The sequence below is a fragment of the Diuraphis noxia genome, unplaced genomic scaffold (genome assembly GCF_037042655.1).
Source record: "Diuraphis noxia isolate RWA-SAM2 unplaced genomic scaffold, SU_Dnox_SAM2 contig0005, whole genome shotgun sequence".
Lineage (NCBI taxonomy): Eukaryota > Metazoa > Arthropoda > Insecta > Hemiptera > Aphididae > Diuraphis > Diuraphis noxia.
Window position 1 is genome coordinate 10,559,610 of NW_028301715.1, and position 24,685 is coordinate 10,584,294.

At 28.7% G+C, this 24,685-nt stretch overlaps 3 protein-coding genes across 5 annotated transcripts; 2 read left to right on the forward strand and 1 right to left on the reverse strand.

Annotated features, from left to right (window-relative positions):
• The first annotated feature begins 76 nt into the window (after window positions 1–76).
• Window positions 77–6,331, forward strand: LOC107169324 (putative RNA-binding protein EIF1AD). The gene is made up of 3 exons (XM_015519044.2): window positions 77–214; window positions 282–303; window positions 3,848–6,331. Exon 3 carries the CDS (start codon window positions 3,849–3,851, stop codon window positions 4,287–4,289), a length of 441 nt encoding a protein of 146 aa, XP_015374530.1. The 5' UTR covers window positions 77–214; window positions 282–303; window position 3,848; the 3' UTR covers window positions 4,290–6,331.
• On the forward strand, window positions 310–3,841 carry PolG1 (DNA polymerase gamma, catalytic subunit tam). The gene has a single exon (XM_015519043.2). The coding sequence runs from the start codon at window positions 402–404 to the stop codon at window positions 3,756–3,758; it is 3,357 nt and encodes a 1,118-aa protein (XP_015374529.2). The 5' UTR covers window positions 310–401; the 3' UTR covers window positions 3,759–3,841.
• A 342-nt stretch (window positions 6,332–6,673) lies between the features above and the next one.
• slgA (proline dehydrogenase slgA) lies at window positions 6,674–24,304 on the reverse strand. Of its 3 annotated transcripts, none has more exons than XM_015519039.2 (11): window positions 23,303–24,279; window positions 20,282–20,490; window positions 15,916–15,968; window positions 14,657–14,815; window positions 9,975–10,039; window positions 9,066–9,241; window positions 8,825–8,999; window positions 8,490–8,732; window positions 7,607–7,806; window positions 7,131–7,219; window positions 6,674–7,048 (listed from the first exon to the last, which is right to left on the reverse strand). In XM_015519039.2, exons 1-11 carry the CDS (start codon window positions 23,630–23,632, stop codon window positions 6,843–6,845), a joined length of 1,905 nt encoding a protein of 634 aa, XP_015374525.1. In that variant the 5' UTR covers window positions 23,633–24,279; the 3' UTR covers window positions 6,674–6,842. The 3 variants fall into 3 exon arrangements, with proteins under 3 accessions (XP_015374525.1, XP_015374524.1, XP_015374526.1); XM_015519038.2 differs by having other exon boundaries at window positions 14,657–14,827; window positions 23,303–24,275; XM_015519040.2 differs by lacking the exons at window positions 6,674–7,048; window positions 7,131–7,219 and adding an exon at window positions 7,226–7,423 and having other exon boundaries at window positions 14,657–14,827; window positions 23,303–24,304.
• Window positions 24,305–24,685: the final 381 nt, after the last annotated feature.

Genomic DNA, 24,685 nt, shown 5'->3' on the forward strand with positions numbered 1-24,685 from the left:
GTAAACTAACTTGAACTTAGGAACGGACTTGAGAGTTTTGTCGTGTTTTTCGCCAATCGTCATTGGCTATATTATTCGTAGTTCCAAGAATTTTAATGGATATTGTATATTGATATTTGATATCTGTAATAATGTTATTTATTAATTTATTATTTTCATCGTTTAACCTTTAACCACTTTGAATTCAAGTTGACGAAAATAAATAAATAAGAATGTAAATATATCATAGTCATTCAAATATTTTTTGTAATAATATTAATTACATGTTATAAATGTTTCAGGATTATTGATTGATCTGCAAAGGTAAGTGCTGTTAATCGGAATTAAAAACCTTGAAATTATAGGTTCTATGTACATGTAACGCACGTGTTTTGATAATTTAAATTATATAGTGCATTGGAATGTATTGGAAACGTGCTAACGTTTATTATTCGCAATGTGTGCGCGGCCGAGGAAAATACTGTACCGTATCTAAATTCCATCGACCTGGCATAATAAACGAGCTGTTGGCTGAGAAATCTCGAGAAGAAGAAATTGTTGTGTCGGACTCGTTGACTAAAATACCGCGTTTGAAACCAATGGAGAAGACCGAATTTCGTAAAAACCCGTTGAACATTCAAATGTTGTCGGCCAACTTGTACGAACAGCTTTTCAACGAGTCTCATACCACTGATGAAAATGTTCTGAAGATGGCCCTAAATGAGCTGTCCAAATATGATTTGCCATCGGCATTGCACAAGGTGCCCGATATTGAACTCCAATTGCCTCCATTGGAGGGAAACATAGTTGATCACTTTTATGAAATTGGTAAAATGCAAAGTGAACCGTATTCAATTTTGATGAATGAATTTTTAAAACATAGAATTCCAGAAATGCCTAAAGAATGGGTGTTCAGAGAAGGCTGGACTAGGTATGGAAAAGAAATTGAACCATGTGATTATCCTAAAGAGAAAGTAATGATTTTTGATGTTGAAGTATGTTGTAAAGAAGGTGAATTACCTACCTTAGCCACTGCTGTTACATCAGAAGCTTGGTATAGTTGGGTTAGTAAAGACTTGATCAGCTGCAATACCAGGTCAGGTAGATATCTTGGTTATTCGTGTAAAGATCTCATTCCATTAGAGACATCAATTAGATCCAAAGAGAAAATCACCGAATGGTCGAACACTCCCAAGTTGTGTGTAGGCCATCATGTTGCTTATGATAGAGCTAGAATTATGGAACAATATTGGCTAAATCGTACAGCTCTTAGATTTATAGACACTATGTCTCTGCATATTGCCATAAGTGGAATCACTAGTTATCAGAAAACATTATTAAAATCAAAAGATGTTATTGAAGATGAATCTTGGCAACAACACAGCTCATTAAATAGTTTAAATGAAGTGTATAAATTATATTGTAAGACTCAGTTGTCCAAGAGTGATCGTGATACATTTGTTAAAGGTTCATTACAAGATATTAATAATGATTTTCAAAATTTAATGACCTACTGTGCAAATGATGTTAGAGCTACCACTGAAGTTTTGAGAAAACTCTGGCCTTTATTTTTAGAACGTTTTCCTCATCCTGTTACGTTAGCGGGTATTTTAGAATTGGGTACATCGTATTTGCCAGTAAATTCAAATTGGAAAAGGTATCTGGACACTTCAAATGAAATATATGAAGATCTAGACATTGAATCCAAATTTTTACTTTCACAACAAGCAAATCAAGCTTGTCAATTAATGTATAATGACAACTATAAGAGAGATTTGTGGCTCTGGGACCAAAATTGGACATCTAAGGTGTTGAAACTAAAAAAAGAAAAAATAAAGAAACCCGAGATTACAGTAGAAAATAAACCTATAGAACCCGAAGACATTTATGAAAAGAGATTCTTTGAATTAGAAAAAATGTTCAAACCATTGATGGCAACAAGTGAACGATTGCCACTTAAAACACCTCATCTAGCTGGCTATCCAGAATGGTATAGAAAATTGTGTGCGCCTCCCAAAGACCCACATTGGGTTCCTGGTCCAATACTTATAAGCTCTGGTATGCACCTTGTTCCTAAACTGCTTTCTCTTATGTGGAAATCCCTCCCTTTACATTATGTAAGGGGACATGGTTGGGGCCAACTTGTACCATATGAGACTGATATAAAACTTCCAGATGCTGAATTGGTACCACTTAAAGAATTAAAAGACCACTATATTAAAAGTAATGTATCTTGTGACTGTCAAATAAAAATTAATAATACTGAACTTCATGAAACCGTTCAAACTAATTTAGTTAAGTATGAATGTATTTTCAAAAAAAAAAACCTAAGAACTATAAGGAATAAACCTTGCAAAGAAAATTTATCAACAGGCTGTGGTATGTTGAAACTTCCACATAAAGATGGAAATCATTTAAATGTCGGAAATCCACTTGCACGAGATTTCTTAAATAAATTTTCTCAAAATGGACTATCTGGAAAGGACAGTAATGCTGAGCACATTATAGAAATATCACGTATGCTATCTTATTGGAGGAACAACAGAGAACGAGTTGAAGGACAAATTGTTGTTTGGACTGATAAATCACAAGGATATGGTGCCATCATACCACAGGTTGTTGTTTGTGGAACGTTAACTCGTAGAGCAGTTGAAAGAACATGGATGACTGCTGCTAATGCTATCGATGAACGTGTTGGATCAGAATTACGTAGTATGATTCAATCACCTCCAGGTTATTCATTAGTTGGAGCAGATGTCGATTCTCAAGAACTGTGGATAGCATCTGTTATTGGAGATTCTTATTATGCAAAAGAGCACGGTGCTACAGCTTTTGGGTGGATGACACTCTCTGGTAGGAAAAGTGATGGAACTGATATGCACAGTACAACTGCTAAAGCTATTGGAATTACAAGAGATAATGCAAAAGTATTAAATTATGCTAGAATTTATGGGGCAGGAAAACCATTTTCAGAACGATTATTAAAGCAGTTCAATCCCGACTTAAGTCCTGCACAAGCAAAGCAAAAAGCAATAGCCATGTTTAATATGACAAAAGGAAACAGAATATACAAACTTCATGACACTGTCTTACCAGAAGTTAAAAAAAGAGAGCATTCCCGACTAGGTGCTCAAGAGTTGTGTACCATTTATAATAAGAGTGTTGATGAATTGTTTAAAAAACCTATATGGAGTGGAGGTTCAGAATCAGCAATGTTCAACAGTCTTGAACAAATCGCATGTTCAAAACAACCAAAAACACCATTTTTAGAATCTAGACTTAGTCGAGCTTTAGAAATGAATGGAGTAGATATAGATAAATTTATACCTACCAGAATAAATTGGGTCGTGCAAAGTGGTGCTGTTGATTTCCTTCATTTGATGTTGGTCTGCATGCGTTGGTTAATCCATCCTAATGTACGGTTTTGCCTAAGCTTTCATGATGAAATACGTTATTTAGTACCAGATGAACATCGTTATCAGACTGCATTAGCTTTACACGTAACAAACTTACTAGTAAGAGCATTTTGTGTTAAAAAATTAGGTATGACTGATTTGCCACAGTCAGTAGCATTTTTCAGCTCCGTTGAAGTTGATACAGCTCTTAGAAAAGATGCTCTAAGTGATTGTGTTACACCATCTAACCCACATGGATTATTAAAAGGCTATGGAGTGCCAATTGGAGAATCATTAGACATTATAAAAGCTATTGAGTTGTCTGGTGGAAACATTGGCATGTTTAAAAAGAAAAAAAGGAAAACTGATAAGATGAAAGACTGAACTAAAATAATAAATTTATATTTAAGATTTATGTTAATATAAAAAATGATTTTGTAAATATTTTGTTTATTAGGTGTTATTTTTTACAGAATGTCTAGGGCAACTAAACGTAAACATGTGCAGAAAGAAATGCTCACTGCTGAATGGAATGGTCCAATAGATGATCAGCGCATTGTTCGCATAGTTGCTGGTCGTGGCAACAATCTTCATGAAGTATTCTCAGTAGAAGACAATGAAACATTTCTTGTTTCAATGCCAGCTAAATTCCGACGAAATGTGTGGGTGAAACGTAATGATTATGTTGTTATTGAACCAATAGCTGAAGGAGATAAGGTACGTGGTGAAATTGTACGTGTGCTGACTAAAGATGACATGAAACTAATGAAACAAAAAGGGTGGAAGAAGGACGACAATTGTGATATCGAAGCAAATACAAATCGCCCTGTTGTTACCACTATCAGCGACTTGAGTTGTACTGATACAGACACTGATCATGATGACCCATCAGAAGATACAGATTATTCTTCATAATCATGGAAATATAATTTAAAAAAAATATGTATAATAAAATTATATTTCCATTATTATGAAGAATAATCTGTATCTTCATAATCATGGAAATATAATTTTAAAAAAATATGTATAATAAAATGTCAGTACATGTAATTGTGCCAAATAAAGACTATTCTGTTATTATAACGTAATGTGATTTATATATTAAGTTTCAATTTGGAAAATACATTTAAGTAATTGTAAGTACTACTATAACAGTGTGTAAGTAATTGTAATGGTTTGTTCTATATTAAATCTATTGAATTTTTTATATGAAAAAAATTTAAATTTAAATAAAGTGAATGATAATTTATTTGGTCATTGTTTGAATGCTTAACTTAATCAATCATATTTATATGATGTAGCAAGCTGATATCTAAATTAAGCATAAATAACTAAAAAAATGGAAGTGTTGATGTTTAAATATAATATGTAAGTTACCTACACAATTAGCTTTAGTCATAGTCTTTAAACCAGAATCTCTGGTAGGTATTTTTTGGTTTGTTTAAAAATTTAATATCAGATTACTCTATTATCTTGCAAACTAAAGTCTAGTATTCAGTTAACTCATTCAGAACAGGGTGGCAAATAAAAATGGTGCCTTAGATATGTGGCATATTTTTGGTTAAATTTTTTAAATTTTTTAAATCATTAAATAAAAAATATTTTTAAATAGCACTGAACCATAATAGTAGTCAATTTTAATAAATTCATGACATCAGGTGGTTTATTAACTAACTAGCTATGGTGATCAGCAAAACTAACCACAATTGAAAAAAATAAAAATGTACTTTTTTTTAGGTATTAACTGGAAAAATTATGCTGTACTGACTATTATTCCGGAAAGAGTTAAGCCTTAGATACATTTGTAAATGAAAAAATTAACTTGTATAATGCACCTGTATTTTCTTTTATTGGTATAAGTAAATTTCTTAAACTTTTTTATTTGTGGTACTCCTACTTTTTTTAGGATTATTTGTAAATTAATTATATTATTAAGTAGAACTATAGATTATTCCATATGGCTTATACATTATTATTTAATGTACAAGTATTTTTTTCCACAATGGATATTTTAAAGTAATTTTCTTGAAATTTTTTTAAAAATTACTTAAGCTTCGCAAAACCCTGAAGTGATGTATGCGGAACACAGTTTAAGAAACGATGGTATAATGAATAGATCTATAGCAGAGGTATTCAAACTTTTTCAGCGCGCGGCTCCTTTGGGTTTTCAAAATATTTTTACGGCTCCCAAATTATTTAAAAAAAATTAAAACAACACACGGATACAAAATGGGAAATATGCTATATGGGTTATAATAATAGTGATTAGAAATAAGACTTCAAATGGTCGAATCGTAAGGTGTGTTGTTTTCATTTCCATAATGATTTCAAATAATATTTATAATAATTATACAAGACCTAGGTATGATGTTGGTTGTCGGTGCTTTGACATGGCTCCCTTGCAAACTCTCGCGACGCCCTTGGGAGCCGCGACGCACAGTTTGAATACCTCTGATCTATAGAATTATAATGATCTTATTTTATTATTGATTCATCATTTGTAAATCATAAGTCATACAATTCATATTATAATAATTGTCTATGATAGTGATTAAGTTATAATGAGCTTGTTCAATAAGTAAATTTCAAGTTTTCAACTATTTTATACTAAACATGATGACCTGTGTCATAATACATGTATTATAATTTAAAATAGTGACTGAATATTTTCCATCTATTTTGATAATTGTACTAATAAGAAAAAAAGTTATATCAAATTTATGACCATTTATAGTCCAATTTTCAGACAAATACTGAATAATATTTAACACTATTAATACTATTATCATAGTTAATGATAATTACTATGGCTGAAAAAAAGACAACAATATTTTTTTATAAATATTAATATTTAACAAAACATATTCTCACTTATATAGGCACAACTCATTACGACTTTATATTTCAGTAGCTCAATATTATTATCATTATTAGCGTAGAACTAGTTTTTTTTTTTTTATAAAATAAAATTACATAAAAATTTTTTTTTTACAAAAACGTGTAATTTAACTATTTTTTTATGTTTATATTATTTTATACTTATACAATTCATTTATTTATTTATAATAGTAATAATTTATAGTAATAAACTGTCTTCTACGAATAAAGGCCAGCATAAATTTAAAAGCGCAGTTCAATGTCAACCGATTTTAAAATTATATGAACATATTGGTAGTTTAAATTTCATTTGGTATGAAAAAAAGGAAAATGGAATTTTATAAACATATTGTTTCATTACTTTTAAGTACAAGTTTACATGTTTAGGTAACAACATGTGGTTCTGAAATAAAATCAAACTATTATTGCTCGTAATGCTGAAAATCACTGTCTATTCAGATATAATCAGTCATACAATTAAGTAAAGTTAAGTTTATATTGGAGGGAGAATAGTAAAAACATAAGACTAATCGGCATACCATTAGAGAGACTTGCGCTTACTATATGATATTAAGGCTTATATGTTGTTTTTTAAACTGGCGTATAATTTCCAGAAGGTTTGTAAAAGAACTGTCCACGCAGTATACGTCTGAAAAGTTCTTTTCTCAGTAATTGTTTTTCCTTGACCAACTTCTTTAGCACACCCTTATTCTCCATTGCTCGGCGAGACAGATATGGTAGAACTTCGTTGACTGGGCCATATGGTATATACTTGTACGCCGAATATCCTGCTTGGCCTGTAAATTTCAACAAACATTTTACTACTTTAATGCTCAACAGAGTAATGTTTATTATGAAAATATTTTTTATGTAACATACCCAAGGGGAACGTGATGAAGTCACACATGCCAAGCAGCTGTCCGAAGCAGATAACTTTGTCTTCAGGTGAGATTCCGATTTCTTTCATTCTGATAAGCGAGGAAAACAAAAACGAAAAATGTTTTATGAAACAAATTTTAAATTATTAAGTTGGTGGTGGTTTTCATAAATGATGAGTACTGTTGTTTTGTTTTATTGTTTTGTGTAATATCCATTTCTGCATTTTATTCCAGTAATCGCACTTGTATTGGTTGGCGTTGGAAATGTTTTTTTAGACACTATTCTATGTGTCTCTGCAAAATTTATCAAATTAACAAACGTAGCCTAACCATTTCTAACCCCGTTTTGATTTTTACCTACCGCATTACATTTTAGGTATAACATTGAAAGGTTCACTTTTAGTATTGGAAATAATGTCAAAATGACATAAATAAATATATTAATATGAATATTAGGAATATGTTAATTTTACTCACTGTGATAATGCGAAGCGGACTGTATCTTCGTTATGTGATGCAACCATTATACCAATCTTGCTGCACACATCACCTTTATCTTTCAGTTCCTTAATACGTGTTAAACACTCAGTCAGCGTTTGGTGATAGGTTTCTGTCGTAGCTTCATATGATGGATTGGTTGGATCAGCATAGCCCAGTGCAGCAGCTCTTGCCCTCTCCTTTAAAATAATTCATATTTTTTATGCTACTGAAATAATTTAATATTAACCAAGCCAATAAATAACATTAACAATTATCAAAAAAATATAAACCCCTCTAGATTATTATTTTTTATCACTGTTAAAATATGCCAACCTGCTTATTCACATTTATTAAGGGGATTCAATACCGTAATTTTCTGTCATTGTCTAGCACATGCGCGTCATAGGATTTTAGCCGTATTTTTTGCCAAACATACTGATGGCTATAGCGAAGCGATAAAAATTATAAAAACATATTTGAATTTGTCATCAAATCTACTTGAAATCGACTTTCCCGCATTTTTGATTTTAACTTCAACAAAAATTTAAAAATTACAATTTTTAATATAACATAAGCATAACATTAATTAGAATTTGGAAGATAATATCAAAAATGTTGAAAAGTCAAACTCAAGTAGTCTTGACGACAAATTTAAATCTGTTTTTATAATTCTTGTTGCTTCTTCACTATTTCCATCGGTATGTTTGGCAAAAAATACGGCTAAAATCTTATAATGCGCATGTGCTAGACAAAGACAGAAAATCACGGTATCGAATCCCCTTAAGATATAAATAAGTACTATTAAAAATTAAAACATCATTAATATTTATTAAATTAAAAAATACAAGATTGTGACATTACAATTTAAAAATTTGATTACCTGATCAATATATGCACCCCGCACAAGTTTGGCTCCAAAATAGAATTTTTGTCTCTTAGCTTGATTTAAATCAGTCTTGACTTCGTTAAGTGTTTCTTTAAGGTAACATTGGTATGTATTAAACACAATAGCTTTTTCCGTATTATACTTTTGCATCAATTCAAGAGTCAATCTAGATATAGCTGGTTGAAAATATGTTTGTTCAGCATCAATCATTATACGAACATCTAGATCTTTAGCAGTCTATTTAAAAGTGTTATACAAAAATATAATTTATGTCTATTTGGTATAACTTATGATATAATTAATAAATTAACTAAAATTGTATTTATTACCTGAACTAATGTATTGAGTCGATGAACCATATTACGGAACATTTCCTCTTCTTTTTTAGACAATTGAGATAATAGTCTGACCATACGGCCTTCTTTTAAGCAAGGGACACGGAACGAATCACTTAGTTCAGAATTTTCATCTAACAAACCACTCCAAGGGAATAAATGAATAACACTTAACAAAAAATAATAATGTCAATGTTTTAAATAAAAACAAATGTTTTAAATCTCTAAATTTTACCCTTCACTGTCTTTGGTGACTTTTTCCAAAAATTTTTTAGTATCCTTGATTCCAGCTTGGAACAAACGTTTGTCTAACTCCTCAAGAGTGAGATGCTGACCAATCACATTACCTTTGCCACCCATAATTTCACTAGCTAATGTACGAGCCCTCATAATTACTTCTGACAATTGCAACTGTAATATAAAATTAGTATTTTTAGTTTGATGTGTATTAACATTTAATAATAATTGAAATTATATTGTTTTAAGCACTATGTAACCCTGCATGTGTAATTGCCCTCCATCCCGGAAACATACAATAAAGTAAAATTTTAGTTAACAATAATCTGGGCAGAAGTTTTCATTAATTTATTTAAATTATAACCTAAGTTATGTGCATTATAAAACTAATTTTTTTGTAAATTAAAATATAAATAAAAGCCTCCGAGATGTCCTAAATAATAATCTTACATTTAAACTTTGTAATAGGCCAATTCACTAACATTTAAACACTAACAGAGTAAAATTGATTATTGTTAATGTAAAATTTGCCATGTTGTATTACTAAGACAAGATTACACATAAAAACTTACCCAAAAACTCTATTTCAAATCTAAGTATTTCTTTGAAAGTAGTGAAAATTGATTCAAATTTTAAGAAATGTTATTAGATGTTCAAAACTGTCGATAATAATGAATAGGAATTTACTAATTTTATTTTGATTATAATAATATGGATTACTTTAGCTTATTAATTTTGTAAGTATTTATCGTTTCCAGTTATGAATCCATTCCAAAAATTGGAAATACGGGGTAGGAATGTAGAATTATTAAAATGTGTTGGGATGTCAGTAAGAAAAAACACATTAAATTTGTAGTAAGTAGTAGCAAATAAATAATATTATAATGATTTATAATTTAAAATTTACCAAAAGTTGAGGACGTCCAAGAGCTGTTAATTTGATTGCTGTAATTCCTGTTCCATAGGTAGCACCTAAACAATAATATAAATAATTTTAATTTAATTTAATTTAATAATCTGTTATGAGTGTTATTGTATCTAATTATTAAAATTATGTAATTTGTTAACATTTTCAAAAGGGTTTCAAACCTGTTTATTATCAAAATACTAAATATAAAATTATAATATTTAATCATATGAATAATTATTAATATTAATTATTTACTTTACCAAACTATTTAGCTCACTGTACAGTATTAAAAATAGTGTTTTTTTGTGAAAAAATAAATGTAAATGTTTTATATTTAGTATATTTTATATTGTTTAAATAAAATACAATGTGAACTCATCTAATTATCTTTAAGAGGACCCTACACCCGCATGTGTGGTCTATATGTAACAAAAGTACAACATAGCAAAAATTGTTTTGCGCTGAATAAGTTTACTACCACTGTATTTAGAGTAGATTTACCATAATTTTTCAATGTATAGGAATAACTTTATTTGTATTGTAGCGTTTTAATATTTTTGATAGCACTAACCAATATTACATACATTGTATATAATAATTAAATGAAAAAAACAAAAAACAACTTACATTCTCAAACTGATTGCTTTAATTGTATTCATGTTATCAAAATTATAAAAACGCCAAAAGGCAGATTAAGCTTTTCTCTATGCATTCTGAAATTATGGCAATTCTTCTAAAAATACAGGAGTAAAGCTGTACTGCGCCAAACAGTTTTTGCTAAGTTGTAAGTTTGCAAAAGACAAAGACAACACAACACAATGTTGACATCCTCATAATATATTTATTTTAACATTTAGATAACTAGTAACATAATTGTTTCAATTTGTATTTAACAAATTAACAGGGTGCAACCCCCTATTCCGTGGATAATGGACAGTTGACTATTATTTATTAGTTATATGTTATAAATAATAATACTGAGTGTAAATATCAACTTAGATAATATGATATAGGTTTTAGCGACACCTTTCTATTACAATTTAAAAAGTGTCTAAATATATCTAATAATTGTAATTATTATAAAATTTTCAACCAGAAACGCTCATAAATTTGACATTAACCTTTAACAGTTTTTATCACCCGTCATCCACATCGCACCGTACCATCTTCCAGTTTTAACAAAAACATTTAACACGCTATTTTTAACTAATTAAAGTTATTAACAAATATTTGAGCAGATATTAAATTAGCTCTAATTTAATTCATTTAATGACTTAATAATTTTTTAAAGTAGGCCCCTAATTATTTTTGAACTTATATCAATTGTGTAGTTTTAAAACGTAAATTATGTTGTTGGAATTAATAATGAGGAGCAGCTTTAGTGGCCATAGGTTTAAATGAACATTAAAGCTTAATCAACCCCCTAGTTATTTTCTACGTATGATTTATGATTACCAATGCACTATCCAACATCAACACTTTATACTGCTGTCGCACTCAGCATAATACCACTAGGTAATCTAAAACGAAGAAGGTAATCTTAAAATTTTACTTTCATTTAAATTACAAAGCATATTTTCAATTTTGTTTTATATAGTAGAATATATTTATAAATGTTATAAATAAAAGAATGTAAGAGACCAATTTGTTACACCATTAAATGTTTTCATACTCTACCGCACCCCTTCCCTGAAATAGGAAATTTGGTACCCATCATTATGAGTCCAGCAAAACAATTTACTGTTGTTATCTTTAATATTTGAGTAAATTGATTTATTATTAAACTAGAAGGTTAAGATTTTAAAACACATTAAATACCATGCCTATTTCAGTATGAAAAAAAAAATATATCTGCATTTTTAATTAGTAAGACATATTGAAATATAACATAATGTATAAATATATGACATAATTATTAGAATTTAATCTTGTTTATTCAACCAATAACAAAACCAAAATATAAATAGTACAATTGTTATAACAAAAGAAATTAATTAAGTTTTATAAATTTGTAAAACATAATAAAATAATCAGCCCCTTTTTTTAATAATACAATTTTTATCTCAACCTACAACAAAAGAAGTTTAAAAACTTAACAACTTTGGCACTTTAACAATTATTAACCTTCGTGAAAACAATAAAAACATATAGGTACCTAATATAAGGAAATATTTATGTTTTATTTTTAAGTGAATGAGAATCAAAAACGCATGACAAACTTGTAGGAACTTTACAAATTTAAAACATAGTTTTAACATTAATTAATGATTACATGTATTTTTTATAGTAAATGTAGTGATAAGAAATAGCTGATAAATTGCGTTTATCTAAAATATTATTTATTATATTTGATACTAAAAACGGTAAAAACAATTAAAAATTGAAGGTTTATAATTAACATGTAATGATTAATTAGGTACAACCTCCTTTAATTTATTTATTATTTATAACTTTATTAGATATACAAATATTTAAATGCTAAATGGAGCATTTTGTTCTATAGATAACAGAGAATCTGATAGTGCGTTATTTTTACGGTTACTGAGAGGCTATTTGATCCCACGAGTCGACAAAGACAACATAGCCTTGAGGGACAAATTGACCCCTCATGGCCCACTTAAAAATTTTACTGAGGGACAAAAATGACCCTCACGGCAGTCAATGTATCAAAAATTACCCATAATTGATTTTTACAGTTATATTTAAATATCATAAGAAATTCAATATGCAAAGGCAAGTAATGTTCTTATTTCTTAACTTAGTTTTATGATAAATAATTCACTCTAAAGTCTAAGGTAATAACTAATAAGTAAAAACACCTCAACACAAGGTTGGTTCCGTCGAGCCCCAATTTGCTTTATCATGAGTATAGATAACAGAGGAAAAACAAGTGGAACGCTGGCCACTTATAACCTTTTAAATTCTTACAAATATGATTTAAAAAAATATACTATAGAATACAAAATTTAACTTTATAATTTAAATCAAAGTAAAATAGTTTAAAACGATCAACATGCAGAGCCGCGTTAAACGGGAGACAATTGTGCAGGAGCGGCAAATTTTTGAGGATCGACATAAAATAAATATATAATCTAAGTTATAATTTTCATAAAGGCAGCATATTTTTATTTGCCTCGAGTCGGCAACATAGATTAACGCGGCACTGTCAACATGATATAATATAAACATTATTGTTATAAGCATTTAAAATTAATTATTATTTACATAGAACAAACAATATTGTTGGAGATGGCCATCAAAAGATTTTAGTAATTTCGTGAAAAGTGTAAAACTTGCAGAGAAATATTATGAAAACGGAATTGTATAACACAATATGTCAGTCAGGCATACAGGTCAAAACCATAAATTCAAGTAATTTAGTACCCATTTAAGTTTAAACGTTTGTAAATGTGATACGGATACCTATAATATTGACAGACATATTTTTTGATAATGATTAATTATCAATTGTATATCTGTTTACTATACTCAATTAAACTTCAATTGGATTAGAACAAGTTTACGATAATTCCATTATAAGGATTTTTGATTTGTTTGTAATTTTAATTATAGCATATACTTAGTTATACAAAATGAACAGCAAGCATTTTATATTTAGAACAAGTAAAAGAATCTCTGAATCTATTTTATTTTTATAGCGGTATTTATTTTTTATTTATTTACGGAGAAAAAAAACCCATTCTCAAAAAAATTAAATATAAATACGTTTAAATGGTATATAATATTATACAGTGATAAATTATCAACTAATACCTGCAATATTTCCCTTTAACATTTTATTAATCAAAATAGACAATTTGCATTAAAAACAATAATTTTACTGTACTGTCTGTACTATAAGGAATTTATGTAACATATCAGATAACTAATTTTGTAATTAAAAACTAAGTGTTATCGGGTTAAAAATAAATATAATTTTATATTATATTACATAAATCTGTTTTCAAGTGATTGAAAATGAACAATGCAATGCTAATAACTTATAATAGTTATATCATAGATTAATAATTAATCCATACATCAGTTTAATCTGTGGTTATATGTAATATCACTAATATCATAGAATATATTTTTTTTAGATAGATTTATATGAAAAGAAAAACATGTCCTTCCAAAATATCAAAAAAATTGTCTAAAGATCACAAAATAGGTCAGTAAATTGAAAAGAAAAATGTTTTCTAGATTACTCCTTGACCCGCAATAAAGCACTGACCAACGACTAATGACTTATTCTATTATTAGGCATTGGTTTGGTCACAAAACAAAACTTAGTGTAAGTACGACTACGTTGTGTTAATACAACTTTTGACATTTCTATTCGATAAGTTTTTAAAGTAAAACAGAATACGTATGTTTGGTATACTTCCAAAATATTTATTATCTTTAAGAATATTGCAGTTTTAAATTGTTATAAGTGTCATTTTTGTTTTTTTTTATTTAGTGTCAGTTTTAACCGTTATATAACACTATATACAAATAGCAACATAATATTTAGAAATCATCATCGTTTAAGTAATCTGATAAATTAAGAGTATGCGTGCTCAATTGTATCCATTACGTATATTAATTGAATATTTTCTACTTATCTAACACATTTTACAAGGTTTTATTTTATGTTTATTCATTCATTAATAATTAAAATGTTTAATCAATCTTACCGGCTACTGCGTGTAGGCAGTTGGTGAATACTTCCATGTTACGTTCACAAGTAGCTTCATTCAGATAGAAATATGTTCGAGCACTCTGCACCTTGTACCTTCTATCCGCGAACTGTTTATCCACGTGGTACTGTGGTAGAGAACCTCCAACTGTTTCCGCTAAAACAGAACCTGTCAAATAGGAACCACCCAAAAACAAAAATGCATGCGTTAATCAAATCAAACATAAAATTAATTAAAATGGAAAACACTTAATAGTAGGACCAGCAAGTTTTTTCTCTGTATAACAAACGGATAACCATGGAAAAATGCAGGTATGGTAAATCAGTATTTCAGATTACTTGTTATCAGATGTACTCAAAATTATTAATAGTGTAATAGACACTTTTACAGATTTAATTTTACAGTACTATACAGTTATTTTAGGCATAAGACGGTTATCAAATATTTTACAAAATTATTTTAGTTAAAATAATATTGTAGATATTAAGAAATCAAAAAAAAAAAATTGTCATTTTTTTTCTAGTCTTCAGTTTTGTAAAGTACATGCATAAAATAATTCAAAAGTATTAATATACTTCTTAAGTAAACATTCAAATGCGTTCTTTAAATACTTTTTTTGAGTAACCTGTATTTAAAAATCAATTTTCTTATTTTAACTGATATTTATTAAAAGAAAACAAAACATGAAAATAATCTATAGACAATAATATAAACTTTGCTAGAAGCTTTATTTTCTGCTAGAGATATTATAATATTTTTATTAAATAATAATATAAGTTTGCAACATATTATGTATTTTTTATGCATCAATTTAAATAGACAACACACCCAATTATCAAAACTCAATTGACCTACCTTAATTGAACATAATATACTTTACTAACTATAGTGAAATTACGTGAGATATCTTATACACCAGGTAATGGAGTTTTACACCCGGACCGATTACTCCATTTAAGAAATTAAGTATTAATATCATTATTAAATAATTATAATTTATAGTTGATTCTAATTGTATAAGTGACAAAAAATTATGAAAGAAAAAATCTATTTTAATCGCATCTGGCCAAGATTTCTCATGGAAAGAAAATTCAAAATAATATTATCTTATGCTTGTTTAGTAGATTAAAAAATGAACACAGACTTATTAAACACAAATTTGTCCATTTGTTGACAACACATTAACCGAGCAGTTAAATAAAATTCAAATAACTGATGTTTGAATTACAACTTTAAGATGGTTAATAAAAGTTTACCTTCTTTTTTAGCAGCATTTTGGTCTCTTTTTTCAATTTCTGACATGCTTGATCTAAAAATAAATATTAAATGTTAATAAATCCCATACAATAGGTCTAAAATAGTTATTGTAATGTCATAAAGTTATATACTTATATATATATATATAATTCTACTTATAAATACCTACATAATACAGTTTTCATTGAAATAAAATAATATAAACTATACCTTGATACATACATTCTAAGATAGCATTATCTAATAATAAATATATTTTAAAAACTATTACTAACAACATTAAGATTCAATTTTATAATAAATTATAACGTTATGACGTTATATATGTTTTATACGTATACTCTTAGTTACGCTGTTAATTAAATAAATAAATAGCATAACCATTATTATTGACTAAATTGAAATATTGTGTATAACATAGTTTACTGGAATGTGTATATTACACGCAAATTGTCTGCAAGCACATTTAACATAATATGTTATATAATATACAGGTGATCAGACGGCCAGTATATACCTAATTAAGTAAATTTAGAAAAACAAATTTTATGTACTAGAACAGAATTAATTACATATTATTAACCTTCTATAAAACTTATAAATATAATAGAGTAATTATTAATAAGAGCATACCAATTAATATTGAAGTAAAATATAATTTGAGATAAATTAATAAAATGGTATTTAAAAAAAATACTTTTTTTAACTAGGCCTTTTGAAACTCATTAGTAATTCGATTTTAAATCATTTTATAACTAAAACACTAAAACAGTATGTACAGATAGTTTATATATTATACAAAAACATAGGCTATAAATTTATAAAAAATGAATTTAGGTCTTCTATATTTATTATTAAAGAAATTCACATTTTCAAAAAAAAAAAATAAGAAATGTAACATATAGATTCATTTAAATACTAACTGTCAGTGTTAAATTTCAGAAATGTAAGTACCTAATAAAATTAAAAAATGAGGCCACACCCGTGAGTGTCCGTCTTACAAATTTGAACCACTAGCCAACAATTAAATTTGTGAGTACCTAGTATCCTTTAATAAAATAATTAACTGACCTATATTTAAACCTAAAGGTAAGAATATTGTCTGTGATTTCACATGCGTTTTTTATGATATTCGCGTCGTGTGTTAATTACATGGAAAATGGATCGATCTACTGCAACAGTTTTTGGCGTTGTGTGTTATCAAAATTATTCCACCCCACAATAGGTCATCTGAGTATTTTTTCATCAAAGAAAATCTTTTCATGTCATCAAAGAATTGTTCGAAAAGGTTCTTAGAGGCATTGAGTTAGAGTCACTATTTATCCATCATTTGAGATGTTGCAAAAATTTTGGTGGAACCACGTATTTTTATTTGACTTTAAAACGTCTCGTAGATTATACAGATTGAGTATGAAGTGAAACTGATGATTTACAGTTTTATGCATATATCCGTGGTCATTAAAGTAACTGTAAGCCAGCCCATTCGTCCCAAGTGAATTGTGAGCCCAATTTCTACTTTACGCTTAACAATGGGAAGTAATGTACGTACCTAGCTCTAATAATACAATTCGAACACCATGTACTCTCGTAACCCATAATTTTATATGACACTTAAGTTGTTGTAAAGTGTATGCTGTGGAGTGTAGGTACTATGTTTAAAAATATATAGTGAATTTCAAGTTAAAACCCTAATAAATAAAATAAAATATACGACAATGCAATTTTGTGCAACGTAGATATAAGATTGTATTGGTGGGACAGAAATAGATTTATGAAATTTGCGTAATAATAATTGCTATTCAAATTATTTTTATGGGGGGCTGACGTTTGGGGTTGGCCAATGTGGGAAGATCAACAAATGACCTACTATTTCAATATTTTAAACGCATTAACTGGAAAGGAATAATTCCTGAAAAGTATAATTTTTTACTATCCAACCTATCTTCAGAGAACGAAGAACCATAGCCGTAAGATAATGTATGTAAAAATAACCTTGTGGCGTGTGTCTAGATTTAAATATAAACATTTTTAAATAAGGTTGAAAAGTTATCGAAATTATTGTATAAAAATATGAGGAAACAAATAAATGTTCCATATCTTGTAATTTATATTTTGCATAATATATTATTATCATTTATCACCGTTAATGGTCAAAAAATATTAAAATTATATCTTTTAACTTTTAAGTACCTATTATATTACGAGTAACGTTTTAACTTGGATATATTATTTTAATACGAATATATAATACGAGTTATAAGAAAGGGGCCAAAAATATTTTTTATCATATAACAAAAGCACGTTTAAGGCTACGAGTATGACGCTAATATGGGTTGCGTAGTTCGGTTCTATGGCAGTTTGATAAAAAATACCCACTACAGGACTACAGTACAGCAGCATCTCGACTCTGTCAAGTTAAGAAACGTAACAGCAGCAGACTTGTGCCCAGGGGCGTGGCAATACTAAACGCTAGGTATACAAATAATTGTGGGGATGACAAGCGGATGTCGCCTAACTGTGGTCCGACGAAAACCTGTCGTAGCTGACTACGTTTCTTAAGTTGAACAGGGTATAATATTCAGAATTCAAATGCACGAACGAATATAGTTAACGAATATATGAACGAATGTTTAAGTAATGGATTCTGATACAGGTGTCCCAAGATTCTTTTGGGCCAAGAGGATTTACCCATTGCGATATCTCCCGAAATAGTGGAGATATCAAAATGTTGGTTTTGTAATAAAACTCACAGCGATAAGACTACAATTACTTCATATTTTATTTTTATTTCTTAGTAGAAAAGTTAAAAATATTATATTATTTTTTTTATCTAATTATTTCCAAAACAAACATTTATAGCCATTTTGTAGTTTATTTTTCTGGAAATAATAACATTTCAAAATTGTATTTTCATCATTTTCCTGATTTTTAATTTTGAGAAAAATTGTTAATTATTTAACACCGGAGTGTTAGTCAAACATGTGACGCGCCGGCCGAACACTTTCAGTGTACCAAATTAAAATCATATTTTATTTTTTTCAAAATTATAAAAAATATTAAAAATCAGGAAATTAATGAAAATACAATTTTGAAACGTCAATATTTTCAGAAAAATAAACCACAAAATGGTTATTTTTAATTTTTTGAAATAATTAAACTAAAAAATATACTTTTTAAGTTTTTTACCAAAACATTAAAATAAATTTAAAAATGAAATAATTATAGTTCTTATCCCTGAGAGTCTTATTACAAAATCAGAATTTTGATATCTCCATTATTTAGTGGAATATCGCAATTGGTAAATCCTCGAGGGACACCTTGTACATAACCAATGTATTTACGTTTAAACACACAACAATGTCCGTGAAATAATTATCTACATATTAATAGATTTAATTACCTAACATATTAATTTACCTAAGATAAAAAAAAAAGTAGATAATATAAAAGGTATAGTAAAAAGGTAACCCATATACACAATACATAAAATTTTGTCCTTGGCATTAATTAATTGTATATAAAGGAAAAAAAAATTAACAAAATATTTTTCCTTATGGAATAAATACTTAATGAAACTGAGTTCACTAATTCATAATTGGTGTCATGTCTATAAAACTTGATTCTTATATGTTCTTTAGATTGCACAAATTGTAATTGTTGTCCCTGCCTTACAGTGCATAGAATAGTTGAATAGTTTTATTTGACAAGTTCATTATACAATTTTAAATAAATTAAATTACCTCATTTTTTTTTTTTTTTTATATTTGTATTTAGTTATAAGAGTATGATATTAAAATTTAAAAATTATCATAACTTGCTTTTAGGCGTAGATCAATTTAATGTAAAATCTGAATTAACTTAAAACTTAGTTTTATGATATAAAATAGTTAATAATATGCTAAATTATATAAGTAGAATTTAATGTTAACACAGTTAAAACTTAAAAAGATCTTTTAGTTTTAGATAAGTATTAAGTTTCATATAGGTCGTAAAAAAAAAATGTAGGTGCCTAAGGAATTTTTAGGAAATTGGATAACAAAGAGTCTAAAATGGAATATTATTATATTGATCTTTTGTTGAATTATACTAAAACATAATTGCTATCTATTGTTTTTTTTTATATTACTGGTTTAAGAAATATTTGTATTCTATAAAGTAGATAAGCTTAACAAAATATGATGAAGTAAATAAAAGATCTGATATCTTAATAATATTTTCCGTGATAATCTTTCAACTTTTATAAATCAATGATTCAGGCTAAATAGCTATAAGTATAAATTGTAATTAATATTTAATTCTATCATCCTTGTAAATATCTTATTTATCTAATCTAATAAAATGAATATGTAATAAATCCATACTTACTCAACTTCACGTTTTTCAGCTTCTTCTTGACTAAGATCTTCTTCAACAGAATAATCTAAAATTGGTTTAACACCAAAAGATCTTAAACGTTTCAAAGTAGGAACAATACGATATTGATCTTCTCCCGCAACAAAATGACCATAAAATGTCATTTTCATCATTAATGTGAATAATTTTTCACCAAAAACTGCTTTGCAAAGTTTCATTAGCTAAAAAAAGTTATAAAATACATAATAAGTATATACTATAGTAAAAATTATTCTAGCAACATTAAATGGACAAACTTTTGGGTCAATTAAATGGATATGACAACATTCCAGTTGTCATTGACATAAAAATATTAAATAGTAATGTAATGTCACATTCGCATGAAGTTATGCAGCAATATAGTTTTGCCTTCTCAGCTAACTATCATAGTTATCTCTAGTGTATATTCATTGAGAGTTGAAATTTAAAATTATTTAGTTTCTTAAAAATTTTCGTTTGAATAAATAGTTAAATATGGTTCTATACAAATTCTAGTCCCAGGTAGTTGACAAAATGTCTTGAAGCACATTGTCAACCAATAAATGATATAACATAAAATTAAGCTCAAAGCCACGGTTATATTGTTTACAGCCCTGGCCAGGCCAACACTGATTTTTATTAAAACTAAAATAATGGTTATAAGATGTTGATAAATATATAAAACATAAATATTGAGATTTTTTTATAATATAAAATATAAATATGAATGTTTATAGTTACTACATAAAAATCATTAATTTATTAAGGTAATCAAAGTATTAAACAATGTAGGTACTTATTAAATTGTAATGGTAAAAATTTATAATACCTAAATATATTATTATCTGTATTATTATGGACCTAACTATTCATCAATTGAATTTTTTGCATTAAAATTGAGATTAATATAGAGATAGTACTTAGGTATGTTACAAAATTTGTTTCATCATAATTCTATTTTAATTTGATAATAATCATAGCATTTTCAAGGTCACATTCGTAAATATCATTGCCTATAATTTTAAATTTCTAAGAAAATTGAATATATTAGACATATTACTTTTAATCAATTTCAAATAAATATAAACTAAAATATAGAAAATAATAAATTATTCAATTTCAATTTTATTATTAGGTACCTAAGTATAGGTATTTTTAATATAAATAATTTTTTAGTTGTAGAGTTAAGTAGATCTCTATTTCTTGATCTATTCTAATTCTTTAGAAAGAAAAAAATAAAGTCAAGAGGTACCTATAGGTAATTAAATAAACAAATTATGATATAGAATTAAATAACCTACCACTTATCTTAAATCAATATTAGTACATTTTAAAAACGTAATTTATTTTTTAATTCATTATACTCCTATTTAAATATCTTTTTTAATTTATATAATTATTTGATTATTATATTGAATATTTTAACTTATCATACAATAGATTATTAGCAATGAATATAATATAGGGTTGGCATTTTAAAAACATTTTAGTTACGGGTTAATAATAATAAGGTGAAAACAATTATTTCACTAAGATCTATAATTTTAATCATCATTTTGAAGTTTTAAGCTTTTGGGTTTCATATCTATAAATTTAATTTTTATTATATAATACATTGAAAATTATTATAATTTTCAAAAATATCTTAAATATAGAAAATACAAATTTAAGCATAAAACTAGTAGGTACCTATTACTTAATAAATATTGTGATCGGCGAAGAAATGATCTAGATCCCAGATTAAACTGAGTATTGAATCAACATGACATAGTGTGTTTAGAATAGTTGAGGTAAATAAACTACTTAACTTACATTTTAAAATTAAAATAAATGATGTACCTAGGTACAATTGGAATAATAAGCCCATTAATAACGGGAATAAAAAAGCTTTTACTTTTCTTCAACTATGTCTTATCTATTCTATAATCTTCAATAGGTACCTAAACAATTTTAAACAATAAGTGACAAAGCATCTAAAATATATGTTCTGACATATGCCAAATGAGGCGTACAGACCTATCTTTTATTTTTCATGAATTTGATACATGGGTTCTGTCTATACTCAGCCAACCAGCCATATTGTTCATAATATTAATAAATACAGAGAACATATTTTTAAATATAATGACTCATAATAATAATAATATTATCAATTTTTTTTAAATTAAAATCTATTATATGAGAACAAAAATTAATATGTAATTAATATAACACATAATAATTGACCAATTGACCTATAACTTATTATTTTTTTAATGTTTTTAATTATTTTACAGATAACCTCTACCATAAATTAAATCAATAAAAATGTAGACTTCATAAATTGTACCTTTTTAATATCAATAATAGATTAGAAACATAAGAAAAAATTTAGTTGAAAGAGGTAGAAAACAGGCCTGTTAACTTCAAATAAATTAATAACTGAACAAAAATCTGAGAAAAATCACTTTGATTTTGCAACTTTAAAAACAAATAAGTAACATTGGAAATCTGTATTGAATAATTAATATGTAGATAAACATAAATACTTAAGTTTAATGTTAGAATTGATTAGATACCTAAGAATATAACAATTACAAGCATGTTTAATGTAATTAAAATATGTGCAAACTGCAAAGTAGTGTATGGTAATTTCTAAACAATATGTGGGTTCCTGGGTACCAAAACATTAATATACATAAATACATAAATTTTGTCTCATCACATTGAATATTCTATGCATGTGTTGTCCACTAAAATACTTAATAAAATAATCCATATAAATAGACTCAACAATATTGAAGTTAAAAACCATAACGTCAAAAGATATGAGAACACTTAACTGTACTCAAGTGACAAGTGTGTAGCTTAATACATCAAGTGGGTACCTATAGATTGCATAAGCCACCAGCCACTGCACAGTGTTACGTGAGCGAGCAGCCCAAGCACATAAGACTCCAAGAATGACGATGAACCTAACCGTGTTTAGATTGACAGTAGGTATTGTTACGGATTGAATCGAAGAGACATGTTTACCTGCATGTTGTTCTCGACGAGATAACTGGACGAGCATAGCTGGTAAACTATGTAAGCTCTAAATATCTCCCAGGTGGTCTTGCTCTTGAACGTGGCCTCCGGGTTTGCAAACGACGTGTCCAGTGGATCGAATTTGGGCCTCGCTTCGTAGGTGGCAGCTGACGAGCTGGACACCACGCTGCTGTTCCTGCGCTGCTGATGCTGTTCAGCGGGTCCATTAGCATTGGTTGTTAGCGACCGCACTAGTCGAGCGTACACGTCGTTCCTGAACGGATCTTGCAATAATATTTGACTGCACTTACGGGATGTAGATATTTTCAGAAAAGCCATTTAACGGATACTCGATTGGGTCGTTCCTCCGGTGTGTGTACTTGTCTATATTACAATATCGTTCACCGCGCGAATATATTATTGCAGACGAATTTTCGAAGACCGACCCAATTCCACTGAACTAAACCGTCAGTGAGTTGTATGCACTAATGAGTGGACGTTCGAGTTCGTGTGGTCCCGTCGGTTGGTTCCTTTGGGTCGTCCGTACGCACGCACTCGCACAACGTAGTCGCTAAAACACACAGATACGCGCTCTCACACGCGGCACGCGCACTCTCGCGCCTGTCCACCGGCTATGGCGCAAAACACACCAACACACACACACACACCAAAACACTTAACACGTCCCACACATCCACACGCACACTCACAACCGCGAGCCGCGTGTGCGCGCGCCGCGAAACTCGCACAAAAACAGACGTCGACGACTACGTTGACCCGCGCGCGCGCCAACCGACTCACGATGTTAGTTTTTTGGATGTGAGGTGGGGAACAGCTCCCAGGAAACAAAATTTACGAAATTAGAAAACGTTCGACGTGAGACGCGTTGGCCCGAGCGAGCTGCAACCCTTTGCGTGAGAGACGCGACGTCGGCACACCGTCAGCGAGCAGATAATATTTATTATAATATATTTTTATTTATATTTACGTTACACTTTTAAACGTGCTAGCGGAGGGTGAGTGTCGGACGAGTATAGATAACAGGGACTGAGGCAATAGAAGGCTGCGGTAAAAAGTGTCACGCGACACGATTCTACGTGTGATATTGCGATAATATGATAATAATATAATGTATTGACTTTGACTATATTATTATGAATGTCAACGTGCAACTTTCGACGATAAGCCGCCAGACGAAATGTGTTTGTGACTTTGTTACCGTGTCAGCTGCGTGTGTGTATGTATTATGTATTTATGTACAAATTACAAATAATATGTAAAATTGTAAAAGCAGTGCTATACGCAAGTCGCAAGAGCGCCGGTCGCTAAAATACATTTTGACCCAGTGCCGCCCGTACGGGCGCCGCCGAATTGCGACTGGCGCGCCGTAAT